The sequence below is a fragment of the Anser cygnoides genome, chromosome 6, assembly GCF_040182565.1.
Source record: "Anser cygnoides isolate HZ-2024a breed goose chromosome 6, Taihu_goose_T2T_genome, whole genome shotgun sequence".
NCBI lineage: Eukaryota > Metazoa > Chordata > Aves > Anseriformes > Anatidae > Anser > Anser cygnoides.
In genome coordinates, this window is record NC_089878.1 from 8,393,902 (window position 1) to 8,408,279 (window position 14,378).

Consider the following 14,378-nt stretch of genomic DNA (forward strand, 5'->3'; position numbering starts at 1 on the left):
GGTCCTTCTGGCAGGGCCATCTGTCTTCCTGTCTCCTCACATGCTTTTTGTCTTCACGGGCACCCCTACCCCAACCTCTTCCCTCAGCTGATCCTCCCATTTGGCCCCAGCCTAACCATCATCTCCGTGTCAGTGTCTTGGCTGCAGAATTTTAGCAGGAGGAGGTCAGGCTGATTCTGCAGGACAGGTTGAAAAGGAGCAACCCCTTTCCACCAGCCCCAGGCAGGTGGCGAGATGTAGCCTACAGAGCTTGTTTGGCTGCATCAGCAGAGGGATGGACATGCATCCGAGCTGTAACACCCTGTTTCAGTTAGAAACTTAGGAGACCAACGAAGCTGTTCATTGCTAGCAATAGGTGTTTTTTTTATTTGCAGTGTGATACAGTCTGCTCTGTGCATTTTCCTTCACAGTTTATTAAACGTTGCGGTGCTCAGCAAGGAGCTGTGATATTCCATCCCTCTTGGTGATATTCCATCCCTTCTTTAAAAAGCAATGACAAGAAACCACGCAATTATTTAATATTCATATTATACTAGCAAGTAAAGGCCCCAAGCCGCATTTGATCTACATTTTATTTACGTGGTAAAAACAGTCCTCTGCCAGAAAAGGCTCTCGTATTGAGAAACCATGAGCAAATTAATGGACGGCAAATTCAGCAGGTGCCTTTTGAACCTCTGTGAACTTTTATCATTGGAGCTTTCTGCAGCAGCTAATCCCAGAGTAATTCCCTACAGTGGGAAGAATCCCCTCTGGTTGCTGCACTGTTACTCTTCATGGAAAGAGGGGTCGTTTGTTTTCTCTTCTTGCCTTCTCTATGCTGCGTGTGTTTTTTAGACCCGTCCCATTCCCCTCTTTCCTAGGAGGAAGAGCCTCAGCCTGTTTAGCCATTCCTTGCACAGAAGCTTCTCTGGATCTTTAATCACCCTGCTTGCACTCTCTGCACCTTTCCAGGCTGCCTGTATTTCGTTTGTGATTAATACTTAATGCCTTCAGACATTCTAAACCAACAGCAGTATTGGTGCTCCTGAAAGACTGCAAAAGACAAAATCCAGAGGATTTTTTCCAGTGGCCTAAATTATCACATGTTAGATCCTGGTACTGCTCAAAAAAGCCATCAGAAGCACCCGAACACACAAATGCTTTTGTGAATTTTCTGTCCATCTGTGCTCTGCACGTCTTCTATCCCGTCGTGCTTTTTGTTGCCCTTTGAGTGGAAATTTCTGCCTGCAGTCCGGGCAGGAGCTGCCTGGCAGATACGTTACTCCCCATGGCCAGAAAGTGACCTTGAGGGCGTCTCGTGCGTGCACAGCCTGGAAAGCACCCCGTCATCTGGGTCCTCTAGGCGTGTAGCCCCGGGCTGTGCTGGAAAGCAGCAGGTTGTGCCACCAGGTGGGGACCACGGGTGGTGGTAACACGCTGACCTGAGGCTGCAGCTCCGCAGAGCTCCTTGCCTCTTCGTGTGGAGCAGCGCATGCTGCCCGCTGCTCATGGCCCGGGTCTGGGCTCGGTGGTTCGATCGGAGATGGCAAATCCTAGCTTTCCTCCTTCCCCTTGGCTGTCTCTTTACATTAAAATGACACTCATTCAGCCCCATGGCTTGTTTGTTTCTAGACTTTTTCCTCAGTTACTGAACTTGTTCATCAGTCAGTCTTATCGTTCCTGACACGCGCTTTCTGCACCCAACGCAACTTGTTTGCACTTCCCTGGCCCTGGGCTTGCTTCTCGCCTCCCACAAAACTCATTCATTCCTCGTCTTATCCCAGGAGAACACCACTGACTTCACACACGTACGTCAGCCCCTTGGCACGGGGTGGGGGCAGTGTGGCAGCAGAACAAGGTTAAACCCAACCTGTAGCAAGAAGAAGGTAATTGCACGCACCCGGGGGAGCCCGGGGAGGAAACGAGGCTCTGAAATAGGCCTTTGCTGTGACAGCAAGTCCTGCAATTAAGATTTCAGAAAGGCTGAATGACTCAGTGAGTTGGTTCCTCCTTACACATTAATACCTTAATTTTCTTAACTCAGAAAAAAAAAAAAAGGATTCAAAATTAAAAAGAAGCCTTGTAGTTAAAATACAAGCCAGATCACGTAAACTCCTGGTTCTGTTTCAGTGACCATCCCAAGATCTTAACCGAAGTCCTTTCAAGGGGAAAAAACACCTCTGAAAGTGAGGGCTGCAAAATCAACACCACGATTTTGGGTTCCTGCATTACCTGTTGTGTCCTCCCTGCCCTGCGTCCCCTGGGCCCAAGCAGGCTGGGTAGTGGCTGCTCCATTTCTTTCCTCTTGTCAGCGGTAGGGTTGGTTGAGCAAAGATTTGGCAGGGAAAAGCTATCACGTGATAACATTGTATCCCAAATATTGTGATTTCGCTGTCTGAAGTGTTTAAAGGCACAAAAGATTTCTGGGTGTTCTCATTTCCAGGTAGGGAGAGAGTGTTTTATTTGCCTGGGTATAGAGCCGTGGGTCAGAAAAGTGGGTGGCTGGATAGCATATTTTTAAGTCTTGCAAGCATGAGGGGATATTTAAGTTAATAGAATTATTTTGTTTGTACCATTGTTAGTTAGCAAATAGGATGAAGAGATGAAATAATCCTACCGCTTGGGTAGGACCGAGGTTTTGCAGCACAGCAGTCATTGCTCAGATGTTCCCTAGGAAAGACAACTCGAGCGCTCGCTTCCCCATGCCAAGTTTGCTGCAATCATAAAAGCAAGCAGGTTTGCAAATAACCTCTTTTCCCATCAGCTTTGCAAGCCTTTGTCCCTTCATTTCTATTTATTTATTTCCAGTTAGATGTTTTGTGCTGCAGTTAAAAGCGTTGGTTTATGTTGGCTGTAATGGGTCCTGGGCCTCTGCCTCCAAGGTTTGCTAACCACGACACGGAGAATCAGAGATGCTTAAGTGAGTCTGGACGGAGGGACCTCTGAACAAGCTTTCTTCTGTCTGATGCTCTTTTTCAGCATGAATAAACAATGCTTCTGCTCAACAGTAAGATGTTTCTGCTTCCGCTGTGTGCCTGACATGATTGCCTGGTGTGTCTGAGCATTGTGAAGTGAAGCTAAAAGCACTCTCAGCAAAAGAGTAATCTGCCCCTGACCTGGGGAGAAAACCTTCTTCACGTGAGCCAAGACTTGCCCATACAAATGGGAGCAGCACATGGCCTTGAAGATCCTTTCCTGTTACCATTTCAGTGCTTCATTTTCACGTCAGCATCCTTGTGTTGCTTGCTCAGTTGCAGAATAATGACAGCGTTCCTTAACCTCAGCGCATGGAAGGGCAGAAATAAGCTGAGATTGTGGCTGGATCAGGAAATCTGCCTCTGGAGGTACTGAACTGCCCCTCTTTGGGGCTCCGTGGGCCTGGAGAGGTTACAAAAGCAGCGTTCCAGAGTCTTGTCTACGGGCTGGTTCTCCTGCGTGTATTTACGGAGAAGAGCCTGCCCGAAATTAGGCCAGGACATCCGTCTTACCATTTCTAGGAGCTGACGTGATGATGCTCCAAAGATAGCATCTGGGTATTTCAAAGATTGTGCTGCAGCAGGGACGGAATTAGTTCTGAAAGTTAGGCAAGACCTTTGAAAAATCAAAAATGCAGGCACATTTATAGAGGCAGCTTTTTTTTTTATTTTTTATTAAAAGTTCATGGAGTAAAGTTAAGATCATGTGAAAACGTTGTCATGTTTAATGAGATCTTGGCACAACTGAAAGAAACAAGGGATATGGAAGTGATTCACATATGTGGAGAAGGACAAGACTCCCCAGTGTAGATGATGTGCTTGTTCTGGGTGAGATTCTGCTTATGTGAGTTTTGCTTAGCAGGCACCAGCATGGCACCTCCCTGCTCAACAGTCCAGCTTGTCTCACCGGCACGCAGAGTGGCCCCGCTGATGTCGGTGAGAGCACTGACCTGTCCTGCACGCCCAGTATGCAAGTCACATAGTAGCAGAGTTAATTATAACCCTCGCTACCTAATTGGAGCTGTCATCCATCATGGAGCCTCTCGAGAGAAGAGATGCGGCATCAAATCAATGTATCTTAGCAAGGTCACTGCGGGGAAAAAAGAAATCTTGCAAAATTGGACCCTCGCCTTGTTGTGGGCTTTTAGATGGAGGTATCATAGCGTGAGCTGAGAGCAAAGCAGGCATGTAGCTCTGAAGCCTGTTTGCAGCAGCCATGGCACGTACACGGTTTGGTTGGCGCTACCTTTTTTCCCCAGGCTCGTTCCCGGGCTGCAGTGACTGTATGAAGCTGCGTGCTCCTGGCTGCTGAAGAATTGTTCCCTTGGTGCTGTTCTGGACATCGGTTGGCTTGTGCAGCCCGTCCTACAGCTCAGCTGTGGTGTGTTAGGCCTTTTAAGCTTTCTTCTTGCCAAGGTTTGGAGTGACGCTGTGGTAAGGGGGAAGTAAGAAAAGCACAGATCTTACTTTTTATTGGAGACATACTCCCTGAGTGCTTGCTGGGTCTCCTTTGCCCTTTAAAATCATCTTAAATCATCTAAAGGTTTCATCTGGTCTTTTTTGAAACCTTATGTGAGATAAGTGAGGCAAATCTGTAACAATTCAGTAGAGAGAAGCAGACCATAAAAACTCAAACAAGGACCGTGTTGTGGAGACAAGTGTTCATTGCGCTAACTCCTTAATATACAGTTGCAAACCTCCATTTGTTTGGAGGAACCAAAGCACTCCACATGGAAAGTTTTGATTTCAAGAGCTTTCAGCAGCAAGGAGGCCAGGAGAGGAAAGCTGCTCAGAGGGTGACACAAGATTTTTATGGGGAAAGACCACTTGAGCGCTGCCTCCTGAGCATCCCGGTGAGCGGCTCCTGCTGGAACACCTGCAGGCGCTGGCTAAGGGCTGGGGACCCTCAACAAGCGTGCCAAAGGCAATTCCTTCCCAAAAACACGAGGAGAGGCTCCCAACGCCTACTTGGTAGAAAAAACAGGTGAGGAATTTGGCTCTGAGATGCTCCGTGGGAGCAATCCTGGCCTTGCTGAGAACTGGCTTCAGGGGGGAGCACCAGGCTCCTGCGGAAAGCTGCCAGCCCTCTGGCTTTACCCGTCAGCCCCTTAGGAGGGCGAGGAGGAGGAGGATGAGGATGTCAGCAGGGATGGAGCATGGCCTGCCCTCTGCTGCTGAGCAGGAGAGGACGAGGTGCTCGTGGTGCCTTAAACCCGCAGGGCTGGGCGTGATTCAGTCCAGGGTCAGCACCTTTACTGGCTGCTCTGGCTTCTTTGATGCTTTTGCTATCCTTAGCAGGGACCAAATTTATAGGTAATAAGTTTTTTGCCTTCTTTCTCGTTGCAGATATCCGTTATAGTTGTCATGGCACTGTTGTCATGGTTACCAGCTCCTTCACCAGCTAAAATACCTCTCCTCTCTCCTGCAGGAAGCAATCATGGCTAGTGATAGATGCGCGCCTGGGAGCGTATTTGATGAATGGTAAATGGTGTAAAAATGCAGCATCCTGGATGGAAACTGTCAAAAAGGGGTGGTGTTGCCGCGGGAACGGGTGGGTAGGGATTCATGGAGCTTTTTAACTAGAGCTGAGCCCCGTGGTGGATGATTTTTTTTAAAGGCAGAAGCTGCTGGTGCCATTATTGCACAATCGCAAGAGGTGCCTGGGTTTAGATTTCTGAAGCCTGAGCGAGTTGTGCGGTCCCTGGGCGCAGGAGCAGGAGCCGCCACATGTCTGGAGGGCAGCAGCCGATGGCAGCCTGGCTTGGTCATGCTCTAAGCTCCTTTCCAGCAGCCACAGGGAATTAATACCTTCCCCAGCGAGGAAGAGCTGTGTCGGTCAGGCGTGGCAGTTGAAAGACTCCTCCTCATCCACTCACCTGCTCCTGTGTCCCTGCAGCGGGGAGGACCTAGCTGCTGCCAAAGGAGCTGCAGTCCTGGCTGTGCTGCACTGCAGGGAGGAGCCAGAGCATCCTGTTCGGAGGTACTCACCAGGCAAAAACCTTTTCTTAAAATGTCTTCCTGCTCCAGTCACCAAGGAACAGACCGGTGCTGCCTCTCGGCCCGCCTCTACGTCATTCGGGTGTCCTGGCTGGCCGTGAGGGGCTTGGTGCGGAGCAGGGGGAATTTGTCAGGAGTCGTGTTTCTACAGGGGAAATCATTCCCCCACTTCGCGTGCCCCAGCAAGTGTTCTGCCTGCAGACCAGTACGTACCAGTTACCTCGTCCTGCTGGTGATGGGCTGCCTGGCTGCTAAATCAAGGGGCAAGGAGGAGCGGGGAAGCTCAAGCAGCTCCTCTGGCTCTCTGCTCGTCCTCTGCGATGCCAGTGCTGGAAGTCAGCTCAGCTGCTGCGCAGGCTGGAGCCATCCTTCATTTTCAGTGCTGGCAAGGATGCAGGTTGCAGTACATTTTCTTGCTCTTCCCACAGCGAGCTGCCTTTGTTCTGCCTGTGGTCCAGGCACCATCCGCTCTTTTTCATCGGTATTGTAACTCAAGGTATGACCAAAAAAGTGAGTGAAGGAATTTTCTACAAAAAATGCATGGCTGTCGACTAATGGTCTGCAGTGTAGGGTTGGCAAAGCTTTTAAAAGCCCTGAAAGCTAATACAGATGGGAGCAGATGAACGCTGCCTGTATTTGTAACAGATGCAAGGTGGTATTTAAGAGGATTTGTCTTGCTCGTATTGTCTAGAAAGAGAGATCTAGCTGCAAGCTAATAACTCAAGGAATGGGCAAGGAAGAAATAAATCAGATTTGTTATAAATTAACAGAAAAACCTATTTGTCCTTTATTAGGCTTGAGAAGTAGAGTGGCTCCAATTGAGAGAGAGGTTTAATTTGTCCTGATAATACATTATGTTACTAGAATTATGGTACTTACACGCCTAGGATCAACTGGTGAGTGTTGTTAATCGCCCAGCAGCTCGTGGACTGTGACTGAATATTTAAGCACGGGGAAGGTGAACATGGCTCCTGCCAGACGCCGCGAGGCTTCCTCCCGGTTCGTGGTCTGTTTGCTGCCCTTCTCTCTGAGCCGTGTGAGGCACGCCGCTCACAGCTGCAAGGAATTCAATTAGTTTGGGAAAAGGCGCATGTTAATAGAAATGAAAGGGTGAAATTTGGTACAGATCTCTTCGTGTGTTGGTGTGGTTCTTAGCGGCATCCAAAATCAGCCCTCCTGTTTTCTAAATACTCGGAGATTGCACTTAAAACAGGAGCACTGGCAGTGTTCATGTCCTATGTGCAAAAGCTAAGGCTGAGCTTCTGATGGTGGCAGGAGATTACCAGAATTTGTCCTCCCAGATTTCCCACCTCCTCTCTCGTTTTTGTTCCTGATACCCAACTGCTTTCCTCGGCTTCTCGAGGCACAGCTGTCAGTAAGGTAAATTTAACAGCAAATTCTCTTGGGACCCTTTAATCCGCTCTGCCTGATATTTAGTATGCAGGTACATCACCCCAATTGGCAGTTGGTACACAGACAAGAATTTAAGGTTTTCCCTGTTATTTGCCAGTATGAGCTAGTTTGCAGCCTGCAGGAAAGCAAGGGCTTTGCAAAATCCTCCAATATTGGCCTAATTCTGTTCTCTTAAAAAGTGAGACTCTTAGAAAATTCATCCTCTTACATGCCAAGGCAACGTTAGTGTAATGCTAAGCTGAAGTCACGAAATATATGGAAGGGCAGCTAGCACAGCAAGTTGTGTAAATCAGCATGATGTTGGGCGTTGCACAGCACACCCTCGTGCTGCATCACGGTGGGTGATTTGCTGTGCCTGCAGCTCGCGGCGCTCAGGCTTGGGTCAGCCCAGCCACGGCAGCAGGAGCCGCTGTCACACCAAAGAGCACACGGGTGGAGAAATACACGTACAGCACCTCTGAAAGGAAGAGGTAGCTGCAAAGCTGGACCGCATGTTCCCCATGAGGTTTGTCCCTCTGTCTTAATTCCAAGTTATGTAAGTATTTCCCTTCTCTCTACAGTTCCCAAATGGCTGAAAAGGATGAGGCAGTCAGTTTTTACCCCCATTCCTGTACAAGCTATTAGTTTAGAAGGCAGAATATCCAGCTCAGATCCGTAATGCCATCCCAAGTGCTCTGCATGAGTTAGGAGGACATGAATTTCAGGTAAAAAATGGCAGAAAAACAACTGACCTGATGGCGTAAGGCCCACCTGTGTGCTGGCTGTGAACCTGAGCCGCGAGTGAATGACGCCGTACAGCAGAGAGTCATTGCTAGATTGCCGAGCACAAAGATGCATTGTTTGACTCACTCGCAGTGTTTCTACTACCATTATAAACTCTGAGAGCACTTGATGAATAACAGAGAGTCAAGAATGAATTCATCCATGTTTCACTCTATAACGGTCTATTATAAATACTGAGCCAAATTCTGCCTCCAGATACGTACAACTCTCATTGAAGCCTGCCCACTGTATTTATTTTTAAAGATAAAAGCACTTCTGTTGCTTCCACAGAGGACTTCTGTGACACAGTCCATTGTAAGGATGTGAATATCCTTCCTCAAGAGCTTGAAGAGAAGCGGGGAGTGTCTGCCAGGGACGGGGAAGGGCACTTCAGAGATAACAGCCTGCAGGCTGCGGCGGTGGGGTCAGAACCGTTACCTTCGTCCAAGGGATTTTCAGAAATGCGTTTCCCCATGGTCATGTCTGACGTTACCCTCTCGCTCCCCGCAGAGGCTCCGGGCTCTGTTTGTGTTACCCAGGGGCTGAGCTGCCGCAGGTTCAGGCTGCTCCTGGGGTTCGAGATGCATGGGGTGGGTGGGGGAAAGCTGAGCCAGGGATTGGGTTGAGGGGGTTGTTTTCTGAGCCTCCTTGAGGGGTGTAGATGAGAATCTCACTGGTCTGCCCAGAACAGGCTCCATCCTGCCCTCGGACCCCAGGCATTGGTGGCTTTGATTATGTGCTGCTTGCTCCTGTACTGAGGGAGACATCTGTCCTGTGGACACACATTTTGGAAAGGTGAATCAGAGATTGCGTTCTGATCTCATGCGGTAAGCACCTAGAGGCAGAGCATTGTCTCTTTGGTACACAGGAGAGGGCCTTTTCCCCAGCTTGGGCTCCCTCCTTGGTTATCACCCCTTCATCTCTCCCGGCTGGACTCCAGACGGCCGCATCGAGGCTCTGGCTGTACGTGTGGAATCGCTCCCTGATGGCCGGGGTAAAGGAGGCAGGGAAGGCAAAGGGATGCAGATGTGTTTATGATGTCTGCAGCCCATGGGGGCACGTCTCGGGGCCACCGAGCTCTGTGACACTGCTCAGCCCACCGTTTTTGTTACAGCTCAGACAAAAATGCTGGGTGTGAGTTTTCACCTGCTCCTGCAGTCTTCATGCAGTTATATATCCCCAGGGAACAGTGCTGGGTGGGTGTGAGAGCAGAGCTGCACCTCCCAAACCACAGGGTTTCACCGGGTGGAGAAAGAGTTGTTATTCCATTTTGGGGTAGAATTAGAGTTTGAGTCACACCTTTATTATGAATGAAATACCATATTCATGATTCACCGTGATTTTTAATTTAAAGCAGCACGGAAAGCCATTATTATTAAACGATATCTGATCAGAAGGGGGTTGAGTTATCAATGGTGAATAATTATAAGACAACTAATAATAGTCTTTCATCATGCTTAGATACTTTCTGCAAATTGACCCGGCTCTGTGCAAACCGTTGTTCTGTCATGGTGGGATTTTAATTCAGTGTCTGCAGAATATACGCACCGTGTAGTCTTCTGCGTTTGTTTCTGGACTGCTCAGCCTTTGCAATACCTGGTTGCTCGACCGCATTCAGCTGATTTTTTTTAGGTGTTTTTTTTTTTTTTTTTTTTTACTCCCAGGAAAAAAAAAAAAGGTGGCAAGTGCTGTTGGATAAGGCCTTCTGGTTTTTGGTTTTCACTTTGATGTTGCTGGCAGTGGTCAAGCCTTTCTGTCCCCGCAGAATTTACCTTATCGTGGAAACACAGGTTAAAATATGCTGTCTTCCTAAGCTTACCTACTGAGGAGCTACTGGTCCATGAGGCACAGCCAAAGCCTGTGGCTTGTGCAGTGGCTTCTTTCCTGGCTTGGACAAATGTGAGCTAATTAACAGCAGTGAAACACATGTGAAGTAGCAAATAATTATTAGTTTTGTTTATGTATAAATACTGATAGTCATAGGAGAATGCAAACACTTGTATGGGAAACAAATGTTTCCCACGCACTGTTTGGGACAAAAACAAATGGGTGCAAATGCTCCCAGAACAGTACGAGGGGATGCACGCAGGGTCAGACAGCACATATGTTCGGGAGCCCAGTGAATGTTCTGAAGTGTTGTCTCTGCCGCAGATCGCAGCAGGCTGCAGATGCTGTACAGGACGGATCCTGGGCCTGAAGAGCTCCCTGTTAGGCGAAGGCTGAGCTCATAGCTGCACCCGTTATTTGTGACTGCAGCGAAAATGTTACTAGCAGCTTCATGTCTCTAAGCAGCTACTGCATTCCCTCTGCCCTGGAATATCCTCTATATCTATCCTGCATTCCGTCTGTCACCCTGGAAGACGTCATTGCATCCTGATATTGATTCACTTCTCATCAAGGGTTTACATTTCACTGTCATCAATGAGTTAAAATCAGATTAGCAAAAGGCAGCGCTCCAGAAGTCAGTGTTAGTGGCACCTGGGAGTCAGGGAGGATTTGACCCATGATTTTTTACCACTCATGGCTTGTGTTGGTTTCAAAGCTGGCTCACTCGTGGCCAGGACAAGCAAGCAGAGACACTTCTACATTTAAGCCCTCTCTCATCTGCAGAACAAGAGCTGCTGGTACCACCCCTGTGCTGTGCCTGGTGGCTGTGTGCTGGCCGGGGCACAGTCGCCCCCTCGGTGCTGATCTCTCCTGCTCGTGTCGTTACAGGACAAGCGGTGAAGGAGAGGAGAAATGGCGGAGGATAGGAAAGACGAAGCCAAGGCACCGCACTGGACTTCGGGTCAGCTAACAGAGGCTTCTTCACACCCGCATTCACCCGAAATCAAGGAACAGGGTGGCGCGGGTGCCGGACTGGTCAGAAGTGCCAATGGGTTTCCCTACCAAGAGGACGAGGAGCCCGGGCTGGGCGGCCGGGAGCAGCCGGGGACGTACGCTCGGACCAAAGAGAACGGGATCAACGGAGAGCTGTCGGCAGGGGACAGGGAGACCGCAGGTAACATACCTCAACACCCTGCAGCTGAGCACAGCTGAACACTGGGCAGTGCTCTGAGAAGATTTTAGGAAAGCCATGAGGGCGGCTTAGGGCATCCTGGTAGGTGCGAGGATCACCTCACTGGGGATGGGGAGAGCAGCCAGTGCAGAGGAACCACATGGCTGCTTGGGGCTGGGAGCAGGAAACCACTCAGGTGCTGAGCACTGATAGTGTCCTGCTCTTGCGTGCGTGTGTGTGCAAAGTTTGGTTTCTGCTGTTACTGCTCACAAGTAACAACTTCTAGAAACCTACCGACTGTTTGCAGAATAACCTGTTGATCAGTCTGGCCAGGAATAGCACAGTCAGCATTTATTCACCATTGGCTAGGCTGGGATACTCTCTGGGGCCTTGTCTCTTTGTAAACGATGTTAGGATTTTAGGATTCAGCTTGTTATTTGGGGGAGAAAAAAGTGTGACTGTGTTAAAATGAAATATGCAAAGCAGATTTCCTGTTTTAGAAGTAAATGCTAATTCACTCTGTGCAGAGCTCCCTCTTTAAACCCCAAATGCACAATGCAAGAGGAATGTCTCTTGTACAGGCGCTAGTGCCCTTGATGCATCCATCCATGCATGCTAAAGAGATCTTTCTAGCAGTGTTTGTTGGCTGTTGACAGCACTTTGAGATGTTATCCATAATTTCTCAGCAGTTGGAGAATGTTAAGGCTCTCAGACCCTAAAGTCATTTCATAAGCAATTCTGCTAGAAATGAATACTTCTGCTACAAGGAAATGGGTTTGGATTTTAAGAGTCTCTTTTTGTGGATAGCCAAAACTAGAAGCCATCAGTAAAAGAAATCCTGTGTAAGCATTCAGGTGAGCACGTTGTTGGTGATAGTTTGGGAGGATGATAACAAAATCTCTTTCCTTTGATCTAACCTAACTTTGTACTGTGCTTAGCCAGCAAATTAACAGGAGCAGCTGTGCAGGATCACAGAGGTAAGATGCTACCGTTCTTAGGGCTGGGGAAAGACTGGAGTGTTTTTCTCCTTTGCCACAAATGTTTCAAACAACCTTGGACAAGTCACCCGTACACATGGAGAAGTAATGAGAAGTACACATGGAGAAGTAATTCTCGACAGAATGAAGAGGAATTTCCTCTCCTTATAAAAGGAGAAGAGAAATACTCTTCCCAGATGCTCTCAAAGCTTGGGGCAGTGTCTCAGAGACGTGGACGTTTAATTGGGGAATTTGCAGCTAATGGCTGAGAGGAAGCAGGAGCCCAGTGCAGCAAATCATTGGGCATTGCAGTAGTGTATTTTCACATCACTTTTTTAGATGAGGGATTAAAGAGCAGAACAAATCCAAATGTGGCAGCAGGACCAGAGAAGTGCACTTACCGAGGGAATGAGACTGCTCTTGATCCGTGTGAAGTTTGCTTCGATCACCACTTTGTGGCCTCGTTTCCTCCTCCCCTGCTTTTTTCTCACTGTCTACTTAGATTGCAAGATCTCTTATGTGGGGACTTACTGTCAATACATGCAGTTATTGCTAGGGAGTCTTAATATAGCTTATTTCATGGCATCTTTCTTTGTCCTTGAAAACCAGAAAAATCCCTAAAACTGCTTGCCTTCATGCATGAATTTCTAGTTCTCTGGAAATTCAGATCCTTGAGCTCTGACTTAGAGGAACATTAATGCAAGGTAAAGCATCTTAGGGTACATAAAATATATTTTTAATCATTTCACTCCTTTTAAAGGCCATCAGGAGAAACCTGTCAGCAATTTAGGGGAGTGACAGAAATGAAGGGGGGCATGGGTTGCCAAAGCCACACTGGTGTTTGCTAGCAGGACATACTTACAGCATCATGAAGCAATTTGATTCAGAGATTGATCTTGAAACCAGGATTGCCATTTGTCGCTGACTTCAGCCATCTTTGCTCTGTTTGCTTGTAAATTGTAACTGCAGTGGGGTGTTGTATCAGATACGACGTTTAAATGCCACTGTGATACACATAATTACCAATAATGCAAATCATTTAATCATTTGTAGTAGCTTTCTGACTCCAAACAGCTGAGGAGAAAATGCACAGGAAGCCAAGGTCGACCGAGATAATTAAGCCAAACTGAGTTTCTGTGGATTTATAGGGATTTTATTTTCCCTGGAGTTAAGTCCAGACCAATAACCTAGGCTGCTCTGGCTTCTCAGCTTTCGTGTCAGAGTCCATAAATCCCCAGTATCAGCAAGAAGAAGCTCATCCGAATGGAGCACAGGTACGAGCAGGGCATTTCCCTGGGCAGCTGCACGCTGCCCGATCCCCGTTGGTGAGATTTCAGTTGTGGTTTGAGGCATTTCGCATCAGCTCCCCGGCACCAACTGACCCACGAGCTGGGATTCGTTCGTGAAACAGGCATCCCCCAGAGGGGGGCATTCAGCAGCAGTGCCCTATCGCCCCGGGGGCATGGCTCAGCTTGCAGGGCTCGTGCTGTACAGTCTGTGTGTTAAAGGGAAGGTTAGAGCCACCAGGACAAAGGCACCTTATGCCAACACTGATGCGGAGGCGAGGGGTGCTAGTGGGGGAGGAGAGCAGCAACACATCCAATCTATCACTGCAAGTGACGTTTTTAGGTTTGCACAGTTACAATTTGCCTTCCTGTATAGATGTGTGTGTCTCTCTCTCTTGGCGTCTATCTAAGAGTTATTGAGTCTGGCCTCAATTTTGGAATCCTCTGAATCTGGCTGTTGTGTTGCCTTTGATTGATCTGCCTCTGTATCGTGCTGGTAATGGCTGCATTATAGAGGCACATCAATGCCCTCCTTTCTAATGGGCCCACGGGAACGTGGGAGAGCGCACAGTGCTGCGGGCAGGGCAGCCTCGGGGCCTGATACGGCATCCGCTGAAGTCAAAGGTGAATACGTGCGAGAGAATGGGCCTGGTTTATTGGCACAATGCATGGGAAGCTGTTATGGAAGTGATATAAGCAAGGGTGCTAAAGCAGATACTCGTTTTCAGTGTGTGTGTGTATGTATACGTATTTGGGCTACCACAGGTCCCACACTGCTCCCAAGTTGTTCCTGAAGGCACCTTGCCCTTGGGCAGGCTGCAGCACCCCACCAAGTTTTAACGTCCTCTCCCTGATCCCTGCCTCTTCACGTTCTTGCTGATGTGTGCGTGCACACACAGAGCATCTTCGGTGAGGATCTTGTGAGTCTGAAGCGTGGAGGATCGGGGCTGTAGCTTTTGTCAAGCCAAACATTTCCACGTCACATGAGACG

General features: G+C 48.5%; 1 protein-coding gene across 32 annotated transcripts in view; it reads left to right on the plus strand.

The window, feature by feature from the left end:
* Window positions 1–14,378, plus strand: part of MAP2 (microtubule associated protein 2) — a 197,945-nt gene that overhangs the window by 120,540 nt on the left and 63,027 nt on the right. For 30 of the 32 annotated variants that reach the window (XM_048058262.2, XM_048058268.2, XM_048058263.2 and 27 more), the window contains one exon: window positions 10,842–11,127. The exons of the other annotated variants lie outside the window; for them this stretch is intronic. In XM_048058262.2, coding sequence (XP_047914219.2) covers window positions 10,866–11,127 — 262 coding nt within the window. In that variant the 5' untranslated portion in view covers window positions 10,842–10,865. The remainder of the gene's footprint in view (window positions 1–10,841; window positions 11,128–14,378) is intronic. 32 annotated transcript variants of the gene reach the window in all.